This window comes from Aspergillus chevalieri, chromosome 2 (assembly GCF_016861735.1).
Source record: "Aspergillus chevalieri M1 DNA, chromosome 2, nearly complete sequence".
Lineage (NCBI taxonomy): Eukaryota > Fungi > Ascomycota > Eurotiomycetes > Eurotiales > Aspergillaceae > Aspergillus > Aspergillus chevalieri.
This window is the reverse complement of record NC_057363.1, coordinates 1,276,169-1,302,848: the sequence shown is the minus strand read 5'-3', so window position 1 is coordinate 1,302,848 and position 26,680 is coordinate 1,276,169. Positions and strand designations below refer to the sequence as shown.

Sequence of the window (26,680 nt, the reverse complement as noted above, 5' to 3'; positions counted from 1 at the left end):
CTTCTCCATGCAGTGGAGCCATTCAATGTTACTTGGTTAGTGGAGTACAAAGGTGAACGTGAGGATGAATGAGAACCTGAATGGTCTGGCGACTAGTTTGAGTGAGGTGGTTGAAGCCTTTCTTGCCTTAGGAGCTGATCGGAATTCTCGAGACCCAAAAGGTTTGACACCCGCGCAGAAAAGAAGCTCGGAGAAGTGAAGTTCTAATTCTTCTCTTCTTCTCAGGAACACTGCTTGTCGAGCTTCATCCTAATATCTTGTTAAGAAGTGCAGAGAGAATTTTGAATGTGTAGGTATAGTTGACCATCGAATGACTTAGATCCGTGCCGATTAGTATTATTCAAGTTTAAATAGCATGTCATAGGATGTGCATAGCATTATGCTATCGATTCCATGCTAGATATTCGTCAGACTTATCTGATGCATACCAAACCAGGAGTATGCCAACTCGGGCTCGGTGCGTACCTTCGCACATTCTTCAATTGTAGACATTGTACTTTGAGGTAGACACTTTAGGTATTCGCTGAAAGAATCGATTCTATTGCTGTGATCGAATGATAGATATAGGACCCGTGGTCTGTCGGGAAGAAGATAAGTGCCAAAAGAGCAGTTCTACGGCATTTTACTGCGTGAGCGCTCTATAAGAGAAAGTGTCCAAAGCGACTAACACAGTGGCCTAAGTGCTATCAGTATCTCATTCCAAAACTGTATAGTATGATATGATGTAGCGAAGGCATTCACATACCCTATACGAACAACAGGAGGAACTAGGGCTATCCACCACTCAGCTTCTTAGTAGCACGCCAGAGCCTATTGGTTCAATCGAAAAGAAAGAACATCAAAAGACAGAGCCGGCCTCGCAAATGGTTCTCACGAGAACGCCTTCTTGACCGTGCTCAAGCTTCGGATGACCGACCCAGCCTGGTGGATCCTTGTATGAGGATCTGCTGTGATGAACACATTCAAAGTTAATTGTCAGGCTATTGAATGCATTTCATAAAGGTTATCACGGAAAGATTCTTGGCCCGTGCGACTGACATTTAAACTTTCCGAATGGGCTTTATGGACGATCTCGGGACCATATAGTAATAGTCTGAGAGTTTGTGAAGGTGGTAGCTGCTGAGCAGGATCACCCGTTCTCGAAGGTTATGACTTTAATTGCAAGCGGCGCCATGAGGTCATATTCGCCAAAAATGGCACGGTCTCTCATCCTTCCAACTAGAGATACTTTCCTCTATTAGCAGAGAGTCATGGCCAGAGAATCATCACAACAATCATGTGGTCGTAACTTGAAGAGAACCCCCCTGGCGATCACTCTTCCTCTGCTGATCCTCCAGTTGCGCCTAACCCTGTCTGGGAAATAGATGCTGATCAAGGTTTTTCTTCCCAAATGCAGGCTATTCTCATTGGACCCCAGTAATAGGCCGCCTGCTAGTACTCCTTATTGAGACTCTGGCTCTATTACCATCGACAGAGGATGTCGGAGCAAGGTAGCATTACGCTTCTTACAGAGAAGCGCGTATAAGCAGAATCCCACAGCAATGAAATATACAGCGTCGCGTTCCGAAGTAATCTAGGCATATAGAATGATGCCATATGCCTGATGATATGCAGAAAATCGATCGCCTTGCTCGGTCGCGAGCCGAACAGGTATCACAGATCAAGTTAGCCGGGAAGGGAGTGCGGGGAGCGCACGAACATGTCGAATGATGCCATAGCAATATCAAATGCAATATTGTGAGACCGAAGCTAGGGAGGGAGCGATGCTGTGATGCACAAAGCTTTGGGCAAAAGCCCGACACGATACAGGATGTACAGGGTATCGACAAGGCATGATAGATCCTCGAAATAATGAAAGACACCACAAGAAAGATCGTTTCTCCGCAAATGATATTTCACAGCTTTGAAGTAAGGATACCAGCGAGGGAGAATGATCAGGTGAGATACTATGACGAAGAATAGAAGTGGTCAATTCTTGTTTTCTTAGTCTTGAAACTAGAGCTCATTATCGGGTTTTGTCACTGGCCCAGCAAGGACAGACCGCAATTATTACTGTAAAGGGAATGAGAGGGGAAAAGGGAGAGCGAAAGACGAGAAGGAGAATTGAACAAATGCAACGCGATCCCGTGATATGTGTGGCTGGAATCTGGGGTAGCTGTACCATTCCCATTTGGGTTAGATCGGTTATAGAGCAGCTACGGATATGCAGTCTCATCTTGTGCATCAAAATAAGCATTGTATGCGCTACTCAAATCTAGGTATATTATTCGGTATAGTAGAAAATACCTTGTCTCTTTCAGCTGCCATTGACCACAATCGCATTCAATAATCTCGGGTTCAGATAGACCAAATGACAACACGGCCATCAACTCCGCTAGCTGTCATAAAACGTTAAGACGTGTCCTAAATTTGAATGTTGAAGGGGCTCCTTACTGCTGAACTTGTTGACAGCACCGTCCGCATCCTCATAAGCTCGGATCGTGCTGATGGTGTTCTGATGAGTCGTTTTAAGCTGGGTATCAGCCTGCGTTTGGCCCTTAAGATCCATCTGGCGGAACATGTTGAGAGCAGTGTCCTCCCGGATGCTTCCAGCACCTCCTCCAGACTTGCTCTCAATTGGTCCAGTGAGGTTCCATCCACTCTCATCGCCCTGGAAGCGATACGGTTCGCAGTCCTACGCAGCATCAGATAAGTACACATAAATAGTGGGAAGAGACAGAGACGAAGATAAGGTGAACTTACATGACCGGCGGCAATAATTTCATTTTCCCCGTTCCAGATAAGGCAGTTGAGCGGCAAAAGTCGGGTGGGAATATTTAGCATCGCTCGAGGAGGCTGTTCCGGAGCACTCGGGTACACGACCGTGATACTGCTGTCATGGCCGGTAAAAGCGAGAGCATCTCCACTGGGTGAGAAACCCACACCATGAATCCATCCGGCCGAATCATTTAGGAATTCACCGCAGATGGTGTTGAACGGAAGACGCTCTCCCCAGGCGCTTGGCTCTGGACGAGTATCAACTCCCTTAATAAAGCCCGAGAGAACTCTAGCATGGGAATCGGTCGATCCAGCTGCGAGAAGCACAGAGTTTGGATGCCAGGCAAGAGTAGTAATGGTGCTCCTAATTGGCTTCTTCAAGTGTTTCGAGATCCACCAGTCGTTCTCCTCTTCAAAATAGCAAACCGAGATCACACGGGCTCCTGAACCAACTGCGAACTTGCGCTCAGACGGAGACCACCGCACGAATGTCGCGGCCCTGTTAATCCGAAGAAGAACCAGGGTCGGCTTCCAGCCAGAAGGAGTTTGTTCCCAGACGTATGCGTTTCGGTCTAAAGGGGGTGATCAGGAAATTAGCATACGCACCGTTTCGGAAACCTGTCATCATGAAGCAAAAGTACCTTGAGAACAAGTAACGATCTTCCCACTGTTGGGAGCAATGTCAACGCTGGTAACGGTCTTTTCATGGCCTTTCAGCTCATCAGTCAAGGTGAACTTGTTGCCTGCTGTTTGGTAGAGCTCCACATTGCTGTCCCGCGCAACGGCAAGCGTTTGCTTGTCCGATGAGAACGAGTGGTCAGCAATGGGGTTATGAAAGAGGTGGTGAGCTTGCGGAGTAGCCATTGTAAAGTAAGACGACAGGAGGAGCTCTCTACTGTCGTTCAGTTGCTGCGTGGTGTTTAAGGAGACGGGTTATCAGTGGGGAAAGACCGCGTATGTACAGCTATGACGCGGGCCATGAGATTAGATAATAAGTCACATGACTACATACGCAGAACGTCAAGCTAGTTTTCTCTCGCGACGGAACTCCCAAGTAGAGACAGGCGAGCAATAGCAGCAGCAGCAAAAACTCCAGCTTTTCGCTTAGGAATCACTTCTTGACGTGCTCTCTTTTCCTTCTGCATTCGCGTAATCAATTCTTATCTCTGCGACAGACCTATCAACTTCTCTTGCACTCGTCCTTTGGGGGTCTCCGAAGATGGCTACAAAACCTATACCCACGCGTAATAATACACAGAACAAAGCTCCTGGAGCTGGTCTTCCTAACCAAACGTCAGTATTTGTCTTCATTTCTTCTCATTGGTCTTAATTGTGAGCAAATTAGGCAATTCTGACAATTTTCGCAGACTGTACTGCACCAACCTACCAGACAAGCTTAGAAAACATGACCTGCGACTATCGCTTTATACCCTTTTTTCTACCTACGGAGTTGTCTTGGATGTTGTTGCCATGAAAACAGAAAAGATGCGCGGTCAGGCCCATATTGTGTTTAAAGATATCCAGGCCAGCACACAAGCCATGCGGGCTCTCCAGGGGTTTGAGTTTTTTGGTAAGGAAATGGTACGTTCTCCTCGTCTGTGTCCTTGTATAAAAATTGGCCTCGCTAACAATCATTGTTCTTTTTAGAAAATTGTTTATGCCAAGGGAAGTTCGGATGTCCTTGCTAGACTACGTGGCACGTACAACCTCCCAGCTCCGACTGCTCCAATCGGCGGCGCTTCGACAGACCTGCAAAAATCGATATTCAGCGGCCCTCCCGGATCGGCGGCGTTGCCTCCTAAGCCCACTGGTGGAGCCAATGGTGAGGCACAAGCAGCCCAGGGAGTTAAACGACAGCGTGAGGAAGAAAGTGACGAAGAGGAAGCACCGATGGATGAGGATAGTGACGTTCCAATGGAAGCATCATCGGATGAAGATTAATATGGGTCTACCACGTTCTGTGCGTAGCCAAGTTCAGGGGGGAACAGGAGAAAGAGCAAAGGGAAGGGGACACAAAAGAAAGAAAAGAAGAAGAGCCAAAATGACTTTTACTCTGCCTGCTTCAAAAAATTATCGCTGTCCAAGGCGTTCTGGGGTTCTTGCACCCGCTTCCGTTGCAAAAAGCTCAGACGGCATATTCAAGCCAACGCAATGTCCTACCAACCCGAGCCAGATGATGAGATACGTCTCAGGTGTGACACCCTGCCCCCCTGCGATGTGTCTTATAGCATCCGCGGTATTGCAAGGATGGACGAAAAACATGGGCGCGCCAGTTATTGGATGATACTATTGAGGTGTGAGCTGTGAAGCGGTCTGGAACCGAGAAGCACATGGCACCTACATCGAAACTGATACCACCTATAATACCGACATTCTTCAATTGCTTTCGATACTCATCCGGCACCAAGTACTGGTAAACCGCGTCTATTCCGAACACTGGACCTTTGTGATTTGTCCACCGTAACGTGAAGTACAGGACGGGAACTTGATACGTGGGAGAGAGGGCGATATCATAATCCACCTGTAAGGATGCATTGGGTTTGGTTGCGCGAATTAGAGCTTCCTGGTTACTGCTGTCAGAAGATGCCAAAGCAAATGTAATGTATAATTAGGGGGCCCAGTGTTCACGAACAGGATCGTGTTCAGAATCGTCTTCCAGCTGCGGTTCTTGAAGATCCTCGGGCTCATGCATTAACGCATTCTCTTCGTCATGAACACCGATATTCTCAATATGCCGTGATATCTTGAGTATCGAATCACTTGTCTAGTAGACCGAGTTTTAAATTAATTAAGAGGGAGAACGACTAATAGGGAATTTTTCTACTTTTAGACAGACCCGCCAAGGGAAGACGAACTACCTGTTGATGTACGAACCGAATCGACAACCCTGTATTCGGGCTCGAGATCTGCCATGCGTGGAATCGATCGCATAAGACGCGACACCCATAGTCAAATTCATCTGGTGTCAGAAAAGGGAAGCCCAACAAGGATTCTTGGCTCGGTCTGGAAGGCATAAGAGACGCCATCTCCGAAGCCCATGCGACTTGTCAAGACGCGGTGTACTCTGGGAGTTCGTATCATCCAAACACGACTGACCGACAGAAGTGAGGCGCAGCACTGCTAGCCCATCAGCCACGATCCCGACAGTCGTCACGCTGTACAAAATACGGCTTTTTGTGTCTTCTGTGCTTCTTGTATTGTGCGAGTGTATCAGGGTGGTATGTGGCCGCCCATTCGTCCTCGGAAATTGACAACAAAGCAATTGAGCCCAATAACAACCGGTTGCAGTAACCGACACGACGACTGACGTTAGAGGTGATTGAAGGGATAGCAATCGTACACAGTTGCCGCAGTAGAAACAATAGTAGCAAGTAGTAAAAAGTTACTAAGGTTTCCTAGTTAGCCGCAGACGGGGGGGCGGTGAAGTCACATTGTTTCCGAAAGCGGTAAGGCAGTGAGATGACGCTCCGCTCCTCCTTTCTCTCTCCGTCTTCCTTCTACTCGTCCCTGTGGCTGATCTGCAAAACCGTCGTTCCCCCGGGAGTCTATCGGTCCTGTCTGGCTTTGCCATAGTGGCTGATCGTTACAAAAGTCAGATTGTCTGTCTTATCGACACCCCCAATTATGCATCCGTCCCGCTGCTTGCGGCACAACACTACCAAGACGCGGTCTGTTGCACGTCCTGGATGAAACAGGAAATGAATCCTCGGTTGGACCATCCACATAGACTGCTGGTACCGCGTTCATTGAAAGTGGGAGAATGAGGGGATATTCTTCCTCAATTGCTACAACGTGTTGGGTTTCATCATTCCCCCTTAGTAGCAGCAGAAGCAGCAGAAGCGGCCGCAACAGCGTTACCAGCGACATCAGCATACAGTAGTCTGCAATGCTTCCATGGCGTTCTGATACCGTGGTCGACCGCATTGTTAGGCTGTGCATGCTCTTTGCAGCTCCCAGTGGATCAGGACGCTTTCGTCGTGGTTGAAGTGTTTTCGTGCATCGTGGAGCTAGATCATGGCGCCATGGGTCTCTACCCACCCCTTGGTTTAGCTTCTTATGTAGCTTACTCCTCCCCCTTCAATGGCCTCTCGGGATTCTTTGTGTTCCAATCTTATTTCCTTTATGCCTCTGTTCTCTTGTTCTTTGCGTGCTTTTGGATGTCATCTTTATTGCTTCTTTTCTTGTTTCGGATGTTTAGCTTTTGATACCCACTCTTCTCTTCCTCGATCTTTCTTTGACAAAAGAAAGAATCTCTTATTCTGTTTTCCAGGCGCTCCTATCCATCTAGATCTTCCCAGGTGGAAGTTCTAGATCACCGATCTTGTTGGCGCCCTACACGCCGGCCCCTATTCTTGGGTACTCGTTCATGTTGCACATGCCCCATTCGGAACGCCCCAGAGAAAGAAGTGGATTTTGAGTCCATCTTGGTCGCACTGAAGCCATGGGAAGCTTCCACTCCATCCCAAGCCGATCCGGGCGTCGCCGTACGAATCGTTTGTCGAAACCGTTGACGAAGAAGGTGCCATTCCTCAGCCCTATCAGTCGCAAATCACCGCCTAAGAATTCGAACGTCACTTCCCCAGTATTGCCTCGTTCTTCTCCCCGAAAAGACCCACTGAGCAGTGCTTCTGTCCCTGTCAGTCCGCCTGCGTCAAATCACCATGATTCCCTGCCACAGTCGCTTCGCTCTGCACCATCCCAATCAAGATCACTACGAAGAGTTTCCGGTTGGTCCGAGTCAATCGCCGAAGAAAACCCAGAAGAGGATCGCCATGGTCTCCCAAGTCCGAAATCTAGCGCTGCCGCCTCCATGAGCAGGCGGTCTTCCCTTCGGCCAACCCGAAGGGCCTCTTTTCAGCCCGAATCTTTACGCGATGTTTTCCAACCAAGAAATAGTCCGGCACAACCAAAAAGATCTTATTCACTTCAATCGCTTCCTCAAAGCCCCAGAGGCACCATCTACGAGGATGCACTGGAGGAAGCCACGTCTTCCAACACGTATTTCATGGTGGATAATCAGCGGTTCTCCCTAACTCGACGACGCTCTCTACTCACGCGACCCGGAGTAGCTACAAGGAAACCGTCACGACAATCCGTCAGAAGACTTTCTCCATTAATCAACCAAGAATCCGAAAGCCCACCCGACGGGTTTGCTGAGAAACAGACATTGTTGCAGCCACCGTTTCCCGAGACCGAAGATGCAACCATGAAAACTATATCCGCCTCTAACTCTACCCGTCCAGACACTCCGAGCGATTTTGAGTATACCCATTTGGGTGCGCTCAAGCTGGGCTCTTTACGAGTTGTCAATGGCTCTACGTCTCCGTCTTCCAGTGATCGGACGCGCTTGAATATCCCTGGCAGCACGTCACCCGAGAACTCTTCTGATGATGTATATACAAAAGAGTCGATGGTTCCAAACCACGCCAATAGCCGAAAGCTCCATGGCCATAGGTCAAGCTCTGAAGACAAATGGAAGATGACAAGCAGCGATACGTCTATGTTTCAGCTCTCAGCGTCACCTGATAAGGACGACGCCCCTGGAAGCCCTTTTTCCTTTGAGAGATCACCGACGATGGCGACATTCCCGAGACACGCATCATTCCTTACACAAGAAGAGGATGAGGGAATATCATTACCAAACGAAACGAGTCCGATCGAAGATGGCGCTAGTCTTCTGTGGAAGGCCCATATGAGGTCTCACAATCGAAAGAGGCATTCGCAATCTCTCGCAAAAGCCGACAGTGGCTACAGTTCCGCTACGTCCGCCCGCTCTTCACAAGATAAGCCTACTAGGAGGTCCACAGACTCTCAACGACCAGGCAGGCAATCCAAGGGGTCTCGCAAGGTCTCCGCCAGTTGTGGATTTGAGGGACACGGAGATCACGTCGAAAACTCCTTGGGTTTGAATTACTTGGCTCCGATTCGACGCCATTCAAACCATCAAGTTTCCAGGTATGATAGATTGCAGCAGTTACAACCGGACACGCCGCTGCGGAGCCCCCGTTTTGCAGATTCTACGGCTCTCAGGCACGCTATGTCTTTTTCTCGGCCTTTTGGGCCGTTGAGCAGCCTCGAGGCCTCTATCAAAGACGCCACCGAGGCGCCAATTCCTCAGAGGCGACGGGCAGGCAGTATCGGAGGCAGAGCGTCCCACTCCTACCAGAACTTTCATGCTTTGAATTCCCCCCGGTTATCACGCCATCAATCGATTTCTTTTGCCGGTAGTGAACAAAGGATTCCTGGGATTACGAGTGTATATAAAACTCGGGACTATACTCGCTTCAACGATGCAGACGCAGCCTCATGCTACGATCGTTTTGACTATCGACCTCAGAACCAACCCATTCACCGATCATCTACGACAAGGGCCAAGCAAACTAGAGCTGACATGGTGAACGAGCATTGCCATCAGTCAAACAACAACATGGGTGGTAAAGCCGTGTTGCCTAGACACAGCACTGATTTTGCCCTGCGAAAATCTAATTCCTTCCTGGAACGAATGGAACCCGTGCAAGAAACTGACTATGGGACTCTAGCCGGAGGGTCTTGCGGCAGGGCCAGGAATCCAAACATTGATGAACAGCAAATCAAATATGCTCGACCTGTCAAACGCCGGAGTCTCAACATGCCCACTTCCCCGTTTATTTTCAAATGAAGAACGATGCTGGAGAACATGCGATACGACTTTTTTTTTCCGTCTCTATATATAATAGTGTATACGAATATTCAAAAGTTCACGGTACGGTTATGCTACGTTGGGAAAGGGCGGAATTTTGATATACCACCATTTTGCTGAATGGTCAGCAGTTTTGTTTACGATTTTTATTCGCTATCTAATGAGCATTTGTGTTATCGACTCAGTGACCAGCGACCACCTGTACATATTACATACTACTACTATAAGTACAATAATTGGGGATTTCTATTATGACAGAAAGGAAACGAGTATGTAGCGGTGAGGCCCTCATGGGGTGTCTAAACGAGCGCCCTGCCGAACATGCATCTGTCAGACTGTCAACTTAGTTTCGGTAGTTTCAGAAGGATTTGGAAAAGAGTGTTAAGCACAAACAAAGGTATTGTTGTCTGTTGTCTGTAAGATTGACATATCCATGCGATATGTCTCCCTGTGAGGATCTGCTGGGTTCACATTGCATTGACTTAAATTATATTGAATACAATATACCAAAATGGAAAAACTCATACATACACATAGTAAACAAAAATATGCATGGGTTACTATTCAAAATAGATTTTTTTTTTTTTCATGCTCAAGCGTCATATTTAAGTAGTTGTACTCGCGTATCTACTCGGCTCTGTGGGATCCTGCATGGCGGTATGGAGCACTTTACCTGACACGTTACTGAATATGTGTCAATATGTTGGTATTTGGAGTGGGATTTTCTTTCAATACAGGGGTCCCTGGCATAGCCCGTGTTTCGTATTGCAGACACGATGTTCCACTTTACATTTTAGATTTGGGTATCGATATGTTGGCCACTCGTGCATTAATCTAATGTAGGGAAGTGTCGAGAAAGATTCCATATGACAGATCATTAATTGATATGCTAGTTATTAATAAAAAGACCCATAGCTCATGAAAATGCAAAGCAAAAGCAATCCGCTCCTAGCAAAAACCAGTTCATGCAAGATATATGCAATCCAAATGGCGTCTGAAGAAATGCGGTGTCCCATCTTCCAATCATATCATAACCCTATATATGATTAAACAGAGCAATAGAGACTCCGAATACTCAGCAAATCACAAACTGCATTCGAATTCCTTTATTCGATCCGAATCTTCTTCATCTTCGGTGCCGGCTCCTTCGGGAGCACCAGAGAGAGGATTCCATTCCTCAATATAGCCCTGACCGCATCTTGATCGACTCTTGTAGGGAGATTGAAGACTCGGCGGAATTCGCCAACAGCACGCTCGGAATTCCGGTATTTGTACGCTGGCTTCTGAGTTTCCTCAGCAACAAACTTCTCAGAGTAGGTTGGTGTCGCCACGGGTGACGAGTAGTTCGCCTCGTCCTCGTCTTCGTTTTCGACAGTGGCTTGATAAGACTTGTTAGAGATAGTTTCAGAGGATTGTTCTTCCTTTTGCTGGTTTTCCTCATCCATGCTGTTGAGATTGTTGTAATTCCGCTCTACTCGACCCTTGATCACGAGTGTCTGAGGGTCAGAGAATTCAATGTCGACATTGTTCTGGTCGACACCAGGGAGCTCTCCGTCAAGGTAGTAGGCATCGTTCACCTCTCGCACATCGAAGTTCGGGCTGAAGTAACGAACTGGGGAAAGCTGACGGCGGTTGTGGTGTTGCTTGTGGTTGTAGTTGTGCTTTGGGTAAGTCGAGCGGTGGACATCATAGTCGTCGTCGTCCAACAAGTAGAACAGAGGCGACAAATTAGTGGTGTAGTGTGGGAAGAAGGCCATTTTGTCTTGTTTAAACGCTAAGGGCAAGATAGTTAAAGCTTCGATATGGAAGATGTTTGATAGTTGCTTGCTCTTGTCAAAGTATAGAAAGTTATTCTGATGAGAGAAAATTGATGAAGACAAGCCAATTGAGGAGGTCCCAAATCATTATTTTTATATTCATTGAGCTCTATTCTAGAACCCACGCGCATGTACCATTGAGTCAGATGGATTGTCAGGAACCGTATGCTCGGACATGCGCTGGTTGTCCCTAGAAGCCTCGGGATGCTTCGAGAGATGACGGCCGATAAGATAAGATCCGTCCGGGCTCTACGGGAACCCAATGGAACCTTCTGCGACGTTCCGGAATTCAAGGTCACATGACCTCCACCGCAATGCTTCATCGACACGATCAACCGCGATCATTCTTGGTTATCCCTTGAGTACTCAGGTCAATATTCCTTTGTGCTGCATATAGCGCTGACTATAACCCTTGTTCACATGCACAGCTCCTTCTTATGGGAGTTGGCGGCTATTGGTTGTTGACAGTGCGCCTTCAATTATCGAATATTGCGAATTCCTGGAGACGAATACATCTCGAGCTGCCTATGGCCTTTGCGCAATAAGTACTCGATCGCGGTGAAGTCTTTTTTGCCGACAAGGATATTCTTCTGGAATTCCGCCCTACAAAGTCATTGTTAGCTCTGGCTTCAAGCGCTTGCGACAATTCTCGCGATTTTTGAATAGACAAGGGTCTAGAGACGCACCTAGCATATGTTCTGAAATTATCTCGTGACTCCTGTTCAGACGGATAAGTTAGCAAGACTCTTGCGCTCCATTGATCTCGAATTTGGTAGCTCTGAGCTCACCACAGGCTTTCTCCGGATTTCCCGCAGACATTTCCGGTAAAGAGATAAGACGTCTCGTTGGAGACCTGACAATCGGGCCATTGGTGTACACAGAAATAGAATGCGAAGGTAGAAGCTCGCTATTCTGGTTGGACTGGCAGTGATAGAAAAAGTGAAATCAAAATAAAAAGAATGTTCTTTACATCATTGGTTCCGTAACTCCGTTCTGCTCCGTCTCCGGGAAACTGGGGGGACGCCGGGGAATTCCTCTTCTTCCGGCCGAGATGCACATGGACCGAGGAGCTGTGGTTGATTCCGTGAATATATATGGTGGATGATTCTATTATTCTGTAGTTTGTCCTTCTTATCTCTCCTTCTGTAATTTGAGCTAAACTGAGGACCTCCTGGCATATATCTACACCCATACACGCAAAAATGCCTGCTTTCTCGGTAAGTTCACTAACTATGCCTATTCGCTTCAATGCATAGCGGAGTATCATCCATCCAATCATTTCCGCGAGGAACGCCCGATACATCCGATACAATACACCAAGAGGCTAACGATCAATATCTCTGCACAGCACCTGATCCGCTTCCTGGCCAAAGACGGCCAAGTCTACTACGGCGATGCCATCCTCCCTCCCGGCGTGACTGACATCGCCAAAGCGACACAAGCCAGAGTGATCAAGGGTGACATTTTCGGACAACATCAAGTCACGCACCAAACAGCTGAGGTGAAATTGCTTCTGGCCCCTCTGGCAAGAGAAGACATCGGCACCGTGCGTGGTCTAGGGTTGAACTATGAGCAGCATGCGAAGGAGTCCAACCTGCCCATCCCCAAGTACCCTGTGCTCTTCTACAAGCCCGTCACCTCAATCGGGGGTCCTACCGACGACATCCCTGTGCCTTACTTGGTGCAAGGTGATGAGGGACTGGACTACGAGTGTGAGCTGGTTATTGTCATTGGCAAGCTGGCCAAGGACGTGCCTGAGAACCGGGCTTTGGACTATGTGCTTGGTTATGCGGTGGGTAATGACGTCTCGCACCGGGACTGGCAGATCAAGCGTGGAGGAGGGCAGTGGGCCCTGGGTAAGAGTTTCGATGGCTGGGCACCCTTTGGGCCCGGTATCGTGACCACGGATGTAATCCGCGATCCCAATGCTTTGATGATCTCTACCAAACTGAATGGCCAAACTGTCCAGCGTTCGTCGACCAAGGATATGATCTTTCATGTGGCTCAAACCGTGTCATTCTTGTCCAAGGGGACGACTTTGTTGCCCGGAGATCTGATTTTCACCGGAACGTAAGTGTCTTTTCCCGCAATTATTGCTAGCGAATCGTTGCTCATTGGTGTATCTGACAGACCCCAAGGAGTGGGCATGGGCCGTAAGCCCCAACTTTGGTTAAAGGATGGAGACCAGGTTGAGGTTTCGCTTGACAATGTAGGATCGTGCGTCAACAAGGTCGTCTACGAAAAGCCATCGCCTAAGCTTTAGACACAGAAAGTAAACTCAGGCAGTCCAATTGTATATATTAGTTACCCAATATAATACTACTCTGGTAAGATCGCGCAAAGCATGAGCATCCATATTGATTTGGGTTCGTAACATCTTTTCCTATTAGTCGGATTCTCGCAGAATGTCATTTGAAAAATAAAAAAAAAATCCTAGACAGTTTGAGCACCATATCCCCTGATCGACTCAGCAAATGCCCAGCTTTGGGCTTCAAGCTTCTCATCCTCCTTCACCTCAATGCCATCCTTCGAAATCACTGCTATCGAGTAACTGTCGAGACTCCGCGCATCCCGATACCACAAAACTTTGATACACTCCTTCAGAGCTGCCACTGCCTGCTCCTTGCTGACTTCTTCGATGGGTTTCTCCTCCGGGAACAGTCGACGAAGAATTGGGACGGCGAGGTGAGCACCGAAGCCGGTCGCCAGATGAGGGGCTGAATAAGTAGTTCCAAGCAGGTCTGCTGAGCTGAGGAAAGGCTGTCCATTCCCATCGAAGCCTGCAACCAGGACGTGATTCCAAAGCGGGTTGAATTCAGAACGGCGCTTATAGAAGACCTTCGACAAATAGGTGTGGAGGTTCTTTGCGTTGAGCAGGTTGCCATGAGCCGAATAATTCTCTTTTATATCAATGGATCCTAGGAGACGGTCGATGTATTGCATATCAGACACGTCACCACCAAATCCGACCACAGCGGAATCACCAAAGGTTCGAAGTCGTTTAACATCGGTGAACCGAGCGAGGGACCCGTACGATGCTGTGTGAGAGATCCAAAGGTCAGAAATGCTTAGTACTCGTGAATTGAATATTCCAACATACCCAGGTTGTCGGCCGCAATCGCGACGCCTCCGTTGAACTTGACCGCAACCACTGACGTCCCGGTCACGGCGGGGGACTGAGTGTGGGCTTTCGGGCCAGTGGTCTGTAGGAAAGAGGGGTTGTAGGGTCCATAGATGTCATTTCTGGGCTTCAAGTACAACCATGTCAGCGATGTTGACCTTTATGCGATGGCTTAACCGCCTTACTCGACCCCAGGATTCTGGAAAGTGGTTCATGCTGTACGACGCGGTCTCTAATAGTAGTAGGAGTAGTAGTAGTAGGAGAAGAAGAAGAAGAAGAATAAGAAGGTATTTGCTGGTTGATTAAAGATAGCTGAAGAGGCGGTACACTGTTCAAGCTAGGTAGTCCAGTGAAGCTGACGGAGCTCTTGGTTACGTTAGCAATGGTACCGCTGGGCGTTGGCGGCGGAACTCCGCGCACCTATCGGAGCAAACACGTGAGGTGTTTGCTCTTTTTGTCTATTTCCATGCGGGCGATATCTACTATGAATATGATTCTATAATAATTTGCCCAGATTACAGCATTGCATACTATCAACTAATAGACAGGATGCTATATCTTTTTTTTTTCTTCCTTTCCCAAGTGTGTTGCCTTTGATAATACCATTCGGAACACCATAAATCCATCGCATTGTTTCCAGATTAGGTACTATATTTTAGCCAAAGCTATCGGAACAGCTTCACCTTACCGTTGACTAGCCATATCCTCAGGTTTGGTTTCAGCCACAGATAGACGCTGTATTCTATGCCCTCGGTCCCGGCAGGTTGTGGTTCAGCAGCATACGGAGTAGATATGGCTCTAAAGTTGACCAGGCCTACTGGCAACATTTGCCTTAGTTTTTGATCTTGGAAAATCCATACGGCCGGTGCCTCCAGATGCTCCTGACACGAATTCAATAGAATCTCTTTGACCAGGAAGCCGTTTCTCTTCCATTTTTCGACGGATTTCTTGCTGTGTTTGTAAAAGTTCCTCCTTGTAACCCCACTTCGGTAAATTGGACATATCCCAAAGGTCGGGAGGTAGTGAAGTAGAGTATTGCGCTTCATCATTTATTCCCGCATGGCTCATCATCTTTTTGAGCAAGCTCGGATTCTTGAGTGAAGAGGAGCCGGCAAGCTTCTCATTAAAATGTGTCCCCTGTTTTTTCAATGATAAGAAATGCGCGAACTTCACATTTGCCTTAGGATCAGGGGAACCTGGCGGAGATGGCGGTATGTCTAGATTTGGGACAGGAGGCAGTGTTAAGTCGTGTATTAATGCGAGAGATGTTGAAAAGGGAGAAGATGGCCCTTCAGAAGAGCTCCCGCTTGCTATATGTGGTCCCTGAGGTTGCGAAGGTCCAAAAACCGGTCCGACTGGCTCCGCATTTGTAGTTATTTCTGGGGTCATTTCCATTTTTTTTGATGCTTCAGTTTCAAAGGTTAGTTGGTATTTGGTAACCTCTAAGCTATGTGTCGGAGACATACCATTAACATTTGTCACTTGTGATTCTTGAACAGGTTGTTCCTTGGTCTCATGCTATAAATTGATTTAGCGAGCGAGCAAATTTCCGAGTTTCGTTGATCCATACCTTAGGCGCCGTTAAAGGGAGTTCGTTTTCTCCTTCGTCTTCGCTACTGCTTTGATATGCACCGAGCCCAAGCATAGTCTTGTCTTCGAATTAAGGTCCGAACAATAATGGTTCCGGGTATAGGGCGATTGGATACTTCTCAATATAAGTAGTAAGAGATTGAATACAGTCGAATGCTTAGAGTTAATGGTGCAAATGGATTAGAAAGACCTAATATCAGTCGCATCAGTGACGGTTTTACGCTAGTATTCTGGTAGATCTTGGCGGAAGCTGTAGGATTAGGTAAGCAAAAGACAGCTGCTCCTCCAGCATCGCGTCAGAAGTGAGAGCAATCCATCCAAGTCCCAAAGCCACCTGGTCCTCCCCGCGAAAAGAAGGACACTCGAAAACAGGACGCTGTCTCGGCTCTATCTGAAGATTCTGTTCCTCTCATCTCTCGAATAATCTCTCGATCTCTCTCCAACTCTGATCCTCCGAAAATGACGTCGCTTATGGGTTACCAACCTCAAAATGAGGGTGTCGGATATTCCTTTTCTCAGCCAACCAGTGCTCCCATCAAAGAGCACTCCTTCTACCCGTACGTGACGATTGGTTAGTTCTTTTTATGAGACGTAGAACTGATTTGCCGACCCTAGGTATACCGACAACGGCGGTTCAACTTTGGGCATCTCAGGTTCCGACTTCGCGATCCTTGCCGGCGATACTCGTTCCGTTGCAGGATACAATATCAACTCTCGCTACGTCCCGAAAGTATTCAGGATCGGTGGTGATGACGAGACTGGAGAGGGTGCTCATATCCTGTTAGCGGTCGTCGGTTTTGCCGCCGATGGTCAAGCTCTCAAAGAACGACTTGATGCCGTGGTGAAGATGTACAGATACCAGCATGGAAAGCCTATGTCTGTGTCAGCGTGTGCACAGCGACTTTCGACTATCCTTTATCAGAAACGATTCTTCCCCTATTACGTGCAGGCCATCTTGGCAGGATTGGATGAGGAGGGCAAGGGAGCATTGTACAGTTACGATCCTGTTGGCTCGTATGAAAGAGAGCAGTGCAGAGCGGCTGGATCTGCTGCAAGCTTGATTATGCCCTTCCTAGACAACCAAGTGAATTGCAAGAACCAGTACATCCCTGGAAGCGGAGAAGGGCATGCTCTGGAACCAAAGATGCCGGAGCCTCTCCCAAGGGACACAGTTGAACAGCTCGTGCGGGATGCATTCACCAGTGCTGTGGAAAGACACATTGAGGTCGGTGACGGACTTCAGATGTTGCTTGTTACAAGGAACGGGATAGAGGAGATCTACCACCCTCTGAAGAAGGACTAAAAAAATCATTACCGGTGGTCATCAATGTTTTATTAATTGGATGTGATCGATTCTTTAGTAGAATCATAGCACGAATATGTCAATGAAGGTATATCTTTTAACTCATATCATAACATCAGTAGTATATCTTATTCGATCCCTTGTGTCGTGTGAACCCTTAACGCCAATTTCATCATGCTGCAACCAAGAAAAGAAAAGAAAACATGACTTTTGGCCTCATCAGAAACGTTCCTTCATGCGTGATGCCACAGTACGCAGATTACCGTAAACCTTACCCTGTTGATCATAGACATTAGTAACGGCTCGGATCGATGATAATTCACTTCCTGTTTACGCGATAACTTACCGGAGGGCTACCCAAAATCAAGCTAACAATAGCCTCCCGAGCAATGTGGATGTTCTTGAATCCACCAAGGATATGGATCTTTTGATCTGCGAGAACCACACGTGTCCGACTCGCATTCTCGATTGCGAATTTGGTCTTTCCGTCCTTTCCTGCAATTCGACCAATTGCACGGCCAATATGTTCACCATTCAATGAACCCTTAACGTCCTTCAATTCAAAGGATTGGATGTACAGATCGTCCAGTCTCAACAACGCGATGGCATCGTCGACATCAAACCCAAGGGTAAAAGCTTTAACGAAGTCTTCACCTTTCTGTAAGGCTCCCGTGTCCGTAGTAAATTTCGAGGTACGCAGTTCAACTGTCTTGTTCTTGATGTTCATGCGCACCTGTAACTTCAGATGCTCAACGAGCGGAGGGTATATCTTTGGCCAATTTGCTTTCAGAGGCGTCATACGATGCGGTGGGACCGGCACTTTCCGAGTTTCGACGCGATATACACTGTTGGTGTTCCTCTCCGGCGTGAAAACAGGGCGACCCTCTTCGTCAATGCGCATTTCTGAGTCCTGCGCCGGTTCTGCGGGTGGGTTATTCGAGAAATCATTCTCGGCGGAATCTTGTGCATCGATCAAAACTTCATCATCTTGGTCTGCGAACCGTTAGTTAAAACTTGGATGTATGGGGCTCTGGTCGCAACGAACTTGGGACAGGAGGGGCAGCCGTTGAGGCTTCCGTCGACGCCATTTCCTCTGGGCGCCTGAGAAGTGCTGTTGGGGCCGGCATTTTCTCTCGATTATAGAATATAACAGTGTACAACAGTATCGTTGAAAAAAATGTGCGGCGCCTAGTAATCAAATCTGTTATCGCGAATTTTATCAGGCGGAGTGAAAAAAAAAAAACATTAAGTGTGTCAATGCGGCTGCAAACGAGACAAACATTTTCCGGTGGTGCGGGATGATTTCATGGAAATTTGTTCCAGCATCGGGCAAATTATATACATTTCGCCATTTAACGTCGTCACTTACGTTTGTGCGCCTCTCGTCTGCTTTCAAATTTCAACAACTTTCCATCTCAGATCCTCAAAGCTGCTCAACTGCTATGGCTTCTGTCGGATTTCTCTAATGAGCTTTACTTTTCCATTTTTCTCGGTTCATAGATTCATGATGTGACGCGATCATGGCAGGCAATTTTGGACGCAGGTTATACAGTAACCTCTGGGAGGCAGCAAATCCATTAATCGGACGTGCTTTACGGACAAGTCGCTCACCGTTCTTCTCTGATACACCGAACCCGACCCAATTCTCATGCGAATTCCTTTTCAAGCGTCAGACCAGATACGCATCATCGTTGCCTCCTCGAAGAACGACGCAAATCACAAGAAGATTTGCTTCTGGGGGCTTCTTTGCCCTTGGTGTTTCACCTAGCTCGCCGGCAGTGGAGACTGGAGCGACGTGTGCAATTAATCCCGACAAATTACTACCGCATAGAAGATATAACTTCGATAGAAAACTTCGCAATCTCGCAGGAAGTGTCTGGAAGCGAGGACTACATACAAACAAGGATGACCGGTTAAAACCAGAGACTCCTAAAGATCCCTCTTTTAAGCCAGACAGTAACAAGTCTGACTCAGCAAACCTAGATCGGACTGGAGATGAAATCCAGAAAAATCCTCAAACGGAGAAATCCACCTATGGGCACCAACTGGGATCATTGAACCGCCATCTTATCGACCGCTTGCCGCACATGCCGCACATTCCGCATCTGCAACGGCCCACAAAAGAAGAACTTCTAGCGGCAGCAACTGGTTTTTGGTCCAGGCTCAAGGTACGATTCAAGTGGTTTTCGATTCGAAGTGTTCGGCCTTTCAATCTGGACGAAATCGCAGCCCTCTTTTCATGGGTCTTCTTAGGCCATGTGGTTTGGGTAGTCTTGGGAACAACTACTTTCTTTTCATTGCTTATCATTGCGATAAATACTGTTTTTGCTCAAGGTGCGTTTCAAGATATCTTATTTACCAAGTAATGGAGGCTAAATTATACAGAAACCTTGGCTAGGTGGATAGGTAACTATCTTACGAAATCATCTGGTGTGAAAGTCGTCTTCGAATCTGCTATTGTGCCCAAATGGAAGGATGGTGTCATCACTTTCAAGAATGTATTCGTCTCGCGACGACCTGGACAGGGAACTGGGGATGTCAGCAAAGGCTCGTCGAAGACAGCCGCCGCAGTGGCTGCAGCTGCCGCTCTCAGCGAACAACCGACTGCCGATGCGTCTGACCAGCGAACGATGTCCGACGAGGAGGATACGAACTATACACAGTTTGACATATCCATCGAATCAGTCAATGTGACACTGTCTTTCACTAAGTGGATAAACGGAAAGGGCCTTTTGCGTGACGTTGATGTTAAGGGCATCCGAGGAGTCGTTGACCGTAGACATGTGCATTGGTCAGACGTCAACTTAGACCCCAAGTCCTATCGGCACGAGCATCACCCTGGGGATTTCGAAATTGATCGATTCAAAATGGATGATGTACTGGTCACAATCTACCAACCCGATAATTTCCGGCCATTCTCTGTCAGCATATTCTCCTGCGATCTTCCTCAGTTAAGGAAGCAATGGTTGTTTTATGATTTTCTATCGGCGAACATGATGTCAGGGTCATTCGATAACTCTCTCTTCACTATTCATCCGCGACAAACCCACGGTTTCACTGGCGCACAGTTGGGCAACGGTCTGGAGGAAGACGGCAAGCCGAGTCCGTGGAAGAAACACAGCCGGATCCGTATCGATGGGTTGAATATAGACCATTTGAACCGTGGAGTACAGGGACCATTCTCATGGATACATGAGGGAACTGTTGACATTGTCGCGGACATCATGTTCCCGGCGGAGAATGATGAGAGTTTGACCAAGGTAATGACTGATCTCTATGATCGGCTGGAGGCAACAGTCACATCCAACCGGTACGACCCTGCATCGCCCGATGCAGATGTTTTCAAGGAAGACGCTGCAAAGGAAGACCGACGATTCCTAGTCACCGACCTTCGAATTCATCTCAATAATGCCAGAGCCGTGGTCCCTATCTTTACACGGGATCTTTCCTACATTAACAACGCGCTTATACGGCCCATTGTCGCGTACATCAATTCTCGACGGACCTTTATCCCAGTCAATTGCCGCCTTGTCAAACGTGTTGGAGACTTTGATGGCAGTTGGACCACATTTGACAGTGGTTTGATGGACGACCTCTCTGCCGCGGTAAACTTCCATTTGCTCCCCTTCCACTACTTTGTGTCTTGCTGACAGATTACCAGGCGTATGATGGCTTCGCGCGAGATGTGGTAGACGACCAAGCGCGCAAACGACGTTTCAAGAAAGTTGGATTTTGGTCACTCCAACTTGCCGCCCAGGCTATTTTTATGGGAATGGCTGGGAATATTGCATGACTTTTTTTTTTTTAACCCCTACCATATAATGACTGACGGCGTTACACTGGGCTTCAATGGGTTTTACTTGGATTTCGCGAGGGCGATAAGTAAAACAAAAAGGGCGTTTTTTGATTCTACAGTTGTTCTCTTCTCTTCCAACTCTCTTTTCAGCACTGTCTAATTGGGTGGATGTGTGCTGTGTACTCATAGAATTTCACCACTATAGAGATGGTCTAGATCATACTCGGATGCGATGCAGACAATACAATATTCTCCGTACTGAGTTGGTCTATGCGCTGCTCCGTGAGCTGTCAGTAAAGCTGCCAATAACCCGTCCTTCATATTAATATCGGATTCCATTGATTATCTGTGTTATGAGCTTTTTGGCCCTTCGAAATCAGGAAAAGGGGAGTGCAATTAACAAAAAATTCAGGTCTTAACAACGAAAAGGGAGAGGTGCAGCGTATAGAAAGTAGAGTTAGAATTTAGTTACCCCTATTCCTACATACAGAGTACTCCGGAGTAGCCCCCCTTTCCCTCTTTCTTTGGTGGGATCTTCACATTTACTCCGTCCCCGATAATTAAGTGCTATGTTGGTCACTGTTCATTTTAATCAAATGAGAAAAAGGCCTTGAATGATGTACTTCTGCCCTTAGTTAGTCCGTGGTTCTTCCCCAATCTCCAAAAAAGAAGAGGAAATTCCCCGAGATTTCCGACTCTTGACCTTTTTTTTCTCACTTTCGCATGTTACTCTCTCTCTTTCTTTCCAACTAATATCTTTATTTGTCTTCTGGGGGTCATACGAGTCGTGTTTTACTCAGCCGGTTCTGTTCTAAAGAACTCCTTGTATATACAGTAAGTGCTCCGTTAGACAACGGGTCCGGGATTGGTGAGAACCCCACTCTCTTTCTTCTACCCCCTGCTCTTATCCTTTCATCTCCTTGTCCCACTGACCGTGCATAATCTAGAAAGAGACCGGTTGTTGCGGTTGCTGTTGTCGTACATACTCTTTCTGAACAGTCCTGGGGGGGGCTTGCGTCTCCTCTGCTGATCCGGACGAGCCCAATGTCGCAGGTTCGGCGGCACGGACAAGGGACCGACCACCATCACCATCACCACTACCAATACCAACCATACAATCTCCCAATCCAGCCTCCTCCGACTTCGCCTCTTCCTCCCCCTCCCCTTTCTCCTCCTACTACTGCTAGAAATCTTCATTCGACCTCTCCGCATTCTCCTTCGTCTTCGTCTCCATCTCCGTCTTCTTCATCGTTCCCTCTTAATGGGAATTTAATCCCTCGCGATTACTTAGGGCCTCGATCTGATCAGCAGCAAACTTCTCGTTCCGCTGCCGCCCTGGGAGCTCCCCGCAGGACGACCCCATCTCCATCTCCCTTGCAGACAGGCGCCCATTCTCACTTACCCCGTCCAGACGAGTTAGGCGCATCGCAAAGCCCGTTGTCACCGCGGACATCTGCGGGTACTTCGACATTTCAAAGCCGCTCTCCGGTCGGCCGTTTATCTCATGCCGCGTTCCCGACGCCTCCATCAAGCGCCGGCCACAGCTTTTACAGCAGCCAGATTGAAACAGCAGACAAGAAACCGTTGAGTGGTCATCACCAACATGATAGAGACATGACCGAGGAAAAAGCGAACCAGGCGACTCCGCGCAAACCCTCAGACACCACGGACTCGAATCAATCGGCGACCTCCTCCCCCATATCTGGCATTAATTCGTTGCACTCCATGGCTGGAGATCGCTCGGGACAGCGGTTCATGCCCCGCACGTCGTCAATCGACTCTGCAATTTCCTCGCTTTCCTCGGCGTCCCAGTCTCACAAATCCACCTTTGATGCAAATTCAGTGACCCAGGCGGACATCGGGAACCTGATTTCTACCGCCGGATCAGCAGAAGCTGTCATCATACACCTCCTCAAGGAGAAACATCACGCTGCCTCACAAAATTCTCAGCTTTGGAGGTTGGTTGATAAGCAACGGACCCTCATTCTTGGTCTGAATAAAGATCTTGAGCGTGCATTGAAGGAGAAGGAAAAGTACAAGAAAAAAGCGAAAGAATCGCAGGTACCATTACCGTCGAACAGCAACGATTACACTACTCAACCCCGAGATACTGAAGGCGATGCGGTGGGTCTCCCAGATCAGGAACGCCAGGCGCAGAATCAACCGGATCTCTTGAGAAACACGGGAGGTTACAGCCAAGGGAACTTGAATAACCAGAATGCAATTACAACAAATGATTCGCTTGTCGAATCTCATGGCAAAGAGGACCAAGGTGGTATTTCCCATATTTCGCAAGCACCCATTTACTTACGGCGCGAACTCTCAGCGGCCAGTCCGAGTTCGCTCGCGAGCTCCAACGATTCGTCGCTCAGTGAAAGGCCAATACAAGAGAGAGTTCCGCACCCAATTCGAAAGCCTCCGCCTGCACCGCTAAAGCTTGGACAGATTGGAGGCACAATCATGGAGCATCCCGAATCTGACTCGGGATCGGAATATGAGGATATTGACGCAATGGATGATATGGACCGCGGGAGAAGGAAGACGAGGGATGATGATGATAGAGAACGTGAAGCAGCGCTTGCGAAAGAAGATGTGCAACCTTCCAAACCGGCGCATCCTTCAGGCAGCCAGCCCATAGCAGTTGGCCTCCCGTCAAGCCCACGGCCAATGGTTACACAATCCCCATCACCGATTGAACGCTCTGGCTCACTGGCCTCCATTTTAAGCCCTCGCATGGCGCACGCGGGGTCTCTGAAAGAACAACGCTCCTTTTTATCATCGGCCCCGAAGAGCCCGGGCTTGCCTGTTAGTCCTAGGCCAGAGGACCGTCCCGTTGGCGCTCCGTTGCCACGAATGCCCCGAGAATTGCCAAACGGTTTGACGCCTGTGTCAATACCGTCAAGTAATAACAGTATATCAGGATTGGCTCTCTCACCTCGAACAACCAGAAATCCAAATCCATTTGCTGCACCAGGGAACTTCATATCTTCCCCAGCAAACATCGCTCCACCTATACCTATTATTGACGCGGCGGTTAAAATAGATAGTCCCCGATCACCGGATTCAAGCGTCAATGGTATATATCAAGGATTGGTTTCTGATGAGTACCCTGGTCTTCTTTTATCGCCAAATGCCCTGCCTTTGATTGAGGTGAAGGTTGCATCTTCCAGGCTCCGGCCTTCTAGGAATAGCTACATGGCATCGAGGTCATCTGAAGAAGAGCCGGTGTTTACCTTGAGTATCTTCTCGCGCGCAGACAGCATGGAGCTTTGGCGCGTTGAGAAGGTGATTGCAGCACTGCCCCAGCTCGATCAGCAAGTCCGGCAACTGTGTCCTTTCACAGGAAAACTGCCTGACCGAAGCATATTTACCGGACATTCACCCGCCAAGATCGATACGCGACGGGCAGCTCTAACTTCCTATTTTGACACTCTTCTTGATACTCCGATGGATGAAAAGGCCGCTTTGGTCGTTTGCCAATTCCTCACTTCTGATGCTATTGAGGCGCGGGACGATGAGACGAGCTTACTGAAAAGCAGCAACCAGATGAAAGCCGACATTCTACGTGGTCCAGACGGAAAACCAAGGAAAGAGGGATACTTGACCAAGAGAGGGAAGAATTTCGGCGGGTGGAAGGCAAGATACTTCGTCCTGCATGGCCCCGAACTCAGATACTTCGAAGCTCCCGGCGGTGCGCATCTAGGCACTGTTAAAATTCCCAATGCGCAGATAGGCAAGCAATCGCAGAACACTAGCGCTCAAAGCGCCTCGCCCCCTGATGATGACTCTGACAATCAATACCGCCATGCCTTCCTTATTTTGGAGCCAAAAAAGAAAGACTCCTCGGCCTTGGTTCGACATGTTTTGTGCGCTGAAAGCGACGAAGACAGAGATGCCTGGGTCGAGGCATTACTGGAGTATGTCGAAGGACCTGCAGCAGAATATGAGAGCGCCAATGCTACGAACACGAAGAGTCAGCCTCAAACGCCAACAGCACGGACATCCGATGCAGGTCCAAAGTCGACGAAGATGTTCCCCAGTGGGAGTAAGAAGAACACCAAAGGATCTGACGGACCGGACTCAGATGGTCCCGACACAGTGCAAGGGTTCAGTTTCGATGATGCTGTTCCTGCCGAACCGCCAGTCCTCGGGTCAAATTTTGACAAACCCACGCCCAAATCCCCACTGTTCCCGTCTAGTACATGGGGCCCTTCGGCGGATTCGAATCAAACAGTCAACACCACATTGGAGAATGGACAGCTTTCATCGAAAATCATATCAGCACCCACAAACGGCACTGTGATTCAAGATGCAGGCGCCTGGGGCAACAAAGCTTCCAACGCAACTGCCATCAAGGAGAAGAAGCGCAGTATATGGGGTTTCGGAAAGACAAGGTCGTCGATGGACATTGCCTCGCAACTTCAACAAGTCGATCGTGAATCTCCTACATCACAGGCTCAGGGTAATGCTTCTCTTGATAAGAAAGATTTCGTCAGGCCTGTTTTTGGTATTCCGCTAGCAGAGGCAGTGCAGTACTGTGCGCCACAAGGGGTTGACGTAGAGTTGCCTGCTGTGGTCTATCGCTGTATTGAATACTTGCAAGCCAAAGGAGCATCATCCGAAGAGGGTATCTTCCGACTAAGCGGCTCCAATGTTGTCATTAAAGCATTGAAGGAGCGGTTTAATACAGAGGGCGATATCGACTTCCTTGCTGGTGATGAGTACTACGATGTTCATGCTGTAGCCTCCCTCTTCAAACAATATCTTCGAGAATTGCCGACAACGGTATTAACCCGCGAGCTTCATTTGGAGTTCTTGCGTGTGCTTGGTAAGCATCTCGTTCAAAATTGGACTTCAGGTGTCGTGCTAACAGTGTTTCTCGCAGAACTTGATGAGCGTGAAAGGAAGATCGCAGCGTTCAATTTCCTTGTGCATAGACTCCCGAAACCGAACTTGAGTCTGCTACGGGCATTGTCTCAATTCTTGATTGAAATTGTCAACAATTCCGCCGTCAACAAAATGACAGTTCGGAATGTGGGCATTGTGTTCGCTCCAACATTAAACATTCCGGCGCCTGTCTTCTCGATGTTCCTCACTGATTATGATAGCATATTTGACCAGAGCCCCGAGTTTGGTGGGTCGGCTATGGAGTCGGCCGTTGATGATTTCAAAGCACCTGATATCCTTCGCTCGCCGCGCCGTCAGGTGTTCTCGGATATGCCTACTCCTTCTTACAATCAGACGACATTCCGGCATGATCAGCTTGAAGATCCTAGGGGAGCTTACGATACTGGCTTGACATATGCCCAGTCAAGCCATGAACACCGCGCCCATTTATCCGAGAACTACAACTATATGCCAGCGTCGATGAACCAGATGCTGAATCCGAATATGGAAAACGCTCGCTCTGCCAAGGCAAATAGACGGGAGAGCTCTATGCTCTTCATGGAGCCAGGCAATCAGAACCCGTCAATCCCAACCTCTCGCGCGGATTAACCTGGATGTGTACTTCAGAGTACACTAACGAATTTTTTTTTGCCCAGTTGGACCTCTGGAAGTCTACTAACTGAAGGATCGGTCCTGCATATATATCCTTTCACTTGGAGCGTTTGTCGAG

The 26,680-nt window shown here is 48.2% G+C and overlaps 13 protein-coding genes across 13 annotated transcripts; 6 read left to right on the top strand and 7 right to left on the bottom strand.

Moving 5' to 3' along the window:
* Nucleotides 1-2,337: 2,337 nt before the first annotated feature.
* ARC1_1 (WD40 repeat domain-containing protein) lies at nt 2,338-3,621 on the bottom strand (the record flags this gene model as incomplete). The annotated part of the gene is made up of 4 exons (XM_043284755.1): nt 2,338-2,378; nt 2,434-2,674; nt 2,743-3,329; nt 3,399-3,621. 4 exons carry the CDS (start codon nt 3,619-3,621, stop codon nt 2,338-2,340), a joined length of 1,092 nt encoding a protein of 363 aa, XP_043133514.1.
* A 355-nt stretch (nt 3,622-3,976) lies between these two features.
* On the top strand, nt 3,977-4,698 carry MSL1 (U2 snRNP complex subunit MSL1; the record flags this gene model as incomplete). Its single annotated transcript, XM_043284754.1, has 3 exons — nt 3,977-4,050; nt 4,125-4,338; nt 4,405-4,698. The coding sequence occupies 3 exons, from the start codon at nt 3,977-3,979 to the stop codon at nt 4,696-4,698; spliced, it is 582 nt and encodes a 193-aa protein (XP_043133513.1).
* Nucleotides 4,699-4,827: 129 nt separating this feature from the next.
* ACHE_20448S (ATG3/ATG10 family protein) lies at nt 4,828-5,783 on the bottom strand (the record flags this gene model as incomplete). The annotated part of the gene is made up of 4 exons (XM_043284752.1): nt 4,828-5,043; nt 5,099-5,320; nt 5,390-5,521; nt 5,616-5,783. 4 exons carry the CDS (start codon nt 5,781-5,783, stop codon nt 4,828-4,830), a joined length of 738 nt encoding a protein of 245 aa, XP_043133512.1.
* Nucleotides 5,784-7,198: 1,415 nt separating this feature from the next.
* On the top strand, nt 7,199-9,415 carry ACHE_20447A (uncharacterized protein; the record flags this gene model as incomplete). The annotated part of the gene is made up of 1 exon (XM_043284751.1): nt 7,199-9,415. One exon carries the CDS (start codon nt 7,199-7,201, stop codon nt 9,413-9,415), a length of 2,217 nt encoding a protein of 738 aa, XP_043133511.1.
* Nucleotides 9,416-10,542: 1,127 nt separating this feature from the next.
* Nucleotides 10,543-11,193, bottom strand: ACHE_20446S (Hsp20/alpha crystallin family protein; the record flags this gene model as incomplete). The annotated part of the gene is made up of 1 exon (XM_043284750.1): nt 10,543-11,193. One exon carries the CDS (start codon nt 11,191-11,193, stop codon nt 10,543-10,545), a length of 651 nt encoding a protein of 216 aa, XP_043133510.1.
* Nucleotides 11,194-11,732: 539 nt separating this feature from the next.
* On the bottom strand, nt 11,733-12,122 carry ACHE_20445S (succinate dehydrogenase assembly factor 1; the record flags this gene model as incomplete). The annotated part of the gene is made up of 3 exons (XM_043284749.1): nt 11,733-11,856; nt 11,940-11,971; nt 12,042-12,122. The coding sequence occupies 3 exons, from the start codon at nt 12,120-12,122 to the stop codon at nt 11,733-11,735; spliced, it is 237 nt and encodes a 78-aa protein (XP_043133509.1).
* Nucleotides 12,123-12,455: 333 nt separating this feature from the next.
* Nucleotides 12,456-13,516, top strand: ACHE_20444A (fumarylacetoacetate hydrolase family protein; the record flags this gene model as incomplete). The annotated part of the gene is made up of 3 exons (XM_043284748.1): nt 12,456-12,470; nt 12,602-13,323; nt 13,384-13,516. The coding sequence occupies 3 exons, from the start codon at nt 12,456-12,458 to the stop codon at nt 13,514-13,516; spliced, it is 870 nt and encodes a 289-aa protein (XP_043133508.1).
* A 170-nt stretch (nt 13,517-13,686) lies between these two features.
* pre4 (proteasome core particle subunit beta 7) lies at nt 13,687-14,589 on the bottom strand (the record flags this gene model as incomplete). Its single annotated transcript, XM_043284747.1, has 3 exons — nt 13,687-14,291; nt 14,354-14,501; nt 14,560-14,589. The coding sequence occupies 3 exons, from the start codon at nt 14,587-14,589 to the stop codon at nt 13,687-13,689; spliced, it is 783 nt and encodes a 260-aa protein (XP_043133507.1).
* Nucleotides 14,590-15,172: 583 nt separating this feature from the next.
* On the bottom strand, nt 15,173-16,019 carry ACHE_20442S (HCNGP domain-containing protein; the record flags this gene model as incomplete). The annotated part of the gene is made up of 3 exons (XM_043284746.1): nt 15,173-15,780; nt 15,841-15,892; nt 15,945-16,019. The coding sequence occupies 3 exons, from the start codon at nt 16,017-16,019 to the stop codon at nt 15,173-15,175; spliced, it is 735 nt and encodes a 244-aa protein (XP_043133506.1).
* Nucleotides 16,020-16,423: 404 nt separating this feature from the next.
* On the top strand, nt 16,424-17,267 carry prs3 (proteasome core particle subunit beta 6; the record flags this gene model as incomplete). The annotated part of the gene is made up of 2 exons (XM_043284745.1): nt 16,424-16,521; nt 16,580-17,267. The coding sequence occupies 2 exons, from the start codon at nt 16,424-16,426 to the stop codon at nt 17,265-17,267; spliced, it is 786 nt and encodes a 261-aa protein (XP_043133505.1).
* A 219-nt stretch (nt 17,268-17,486) lies between these two features.
* PNO1 (pre-rRNA-processing protein PNO1) lies at nt 17,487-18,394 on the bottom strand (the record flags this gene model as incomplete). Its single annotated transcript, XM_043284744.1, has 3 exons — nt 17,487-17,543; nt 17,614-18,260; nt 18,313-18,394. 3 exons carry the CDS (start codon nt 18,392-18,394, stop codon nt 17,487-17,489), a joined length of 786 nt encoding a protein of 261 aa, XP_043133504.1.
* A 393-nt stretch (nt 18,395-18,787) lies between these two features.
* MDM31 (mitochondrial distribution and morphology protein) lies at nt 18,788-21,060 on the top strand (the record flags this gene model as incomplete). The annotated part of the gene is made up of 3 exons (XM_043284743.1): nt 18,788-19,601; nt 19,653-20,872; nt 20,929-21,060. The coding sequence occupies 3 exons, from the start codon at nt 18,788-18,790 to the stop codon at nt 21,058-21,060; spliced, it is 2,166 nt and encodes a 721-aa protein (XP_043133503.1).
* Nucleotides 21,061-22,107: 1,047 nt separating this feature from the next.
* Nucleotides 22,108-26,559, top strand: ACHE_20438A (GTPase-activating protein BEM3; the record flags this gene model as incomplete). The annotated part of the gene is made up of 2 exons (XM_043284740.1): nt 22,108-25,891; nt 25,949-26,559. The coding sequence occupies 2 exons, from the start codon at nt 22,108-22,110 to the stop codon at nt 26,557-26,559; spliced, it is 4,395 nt and encodes a 1,464-aa protein (XP_043133502.1).
* Nucleotides 26,560-26,680: the final 121 nt, after the last annotated feature.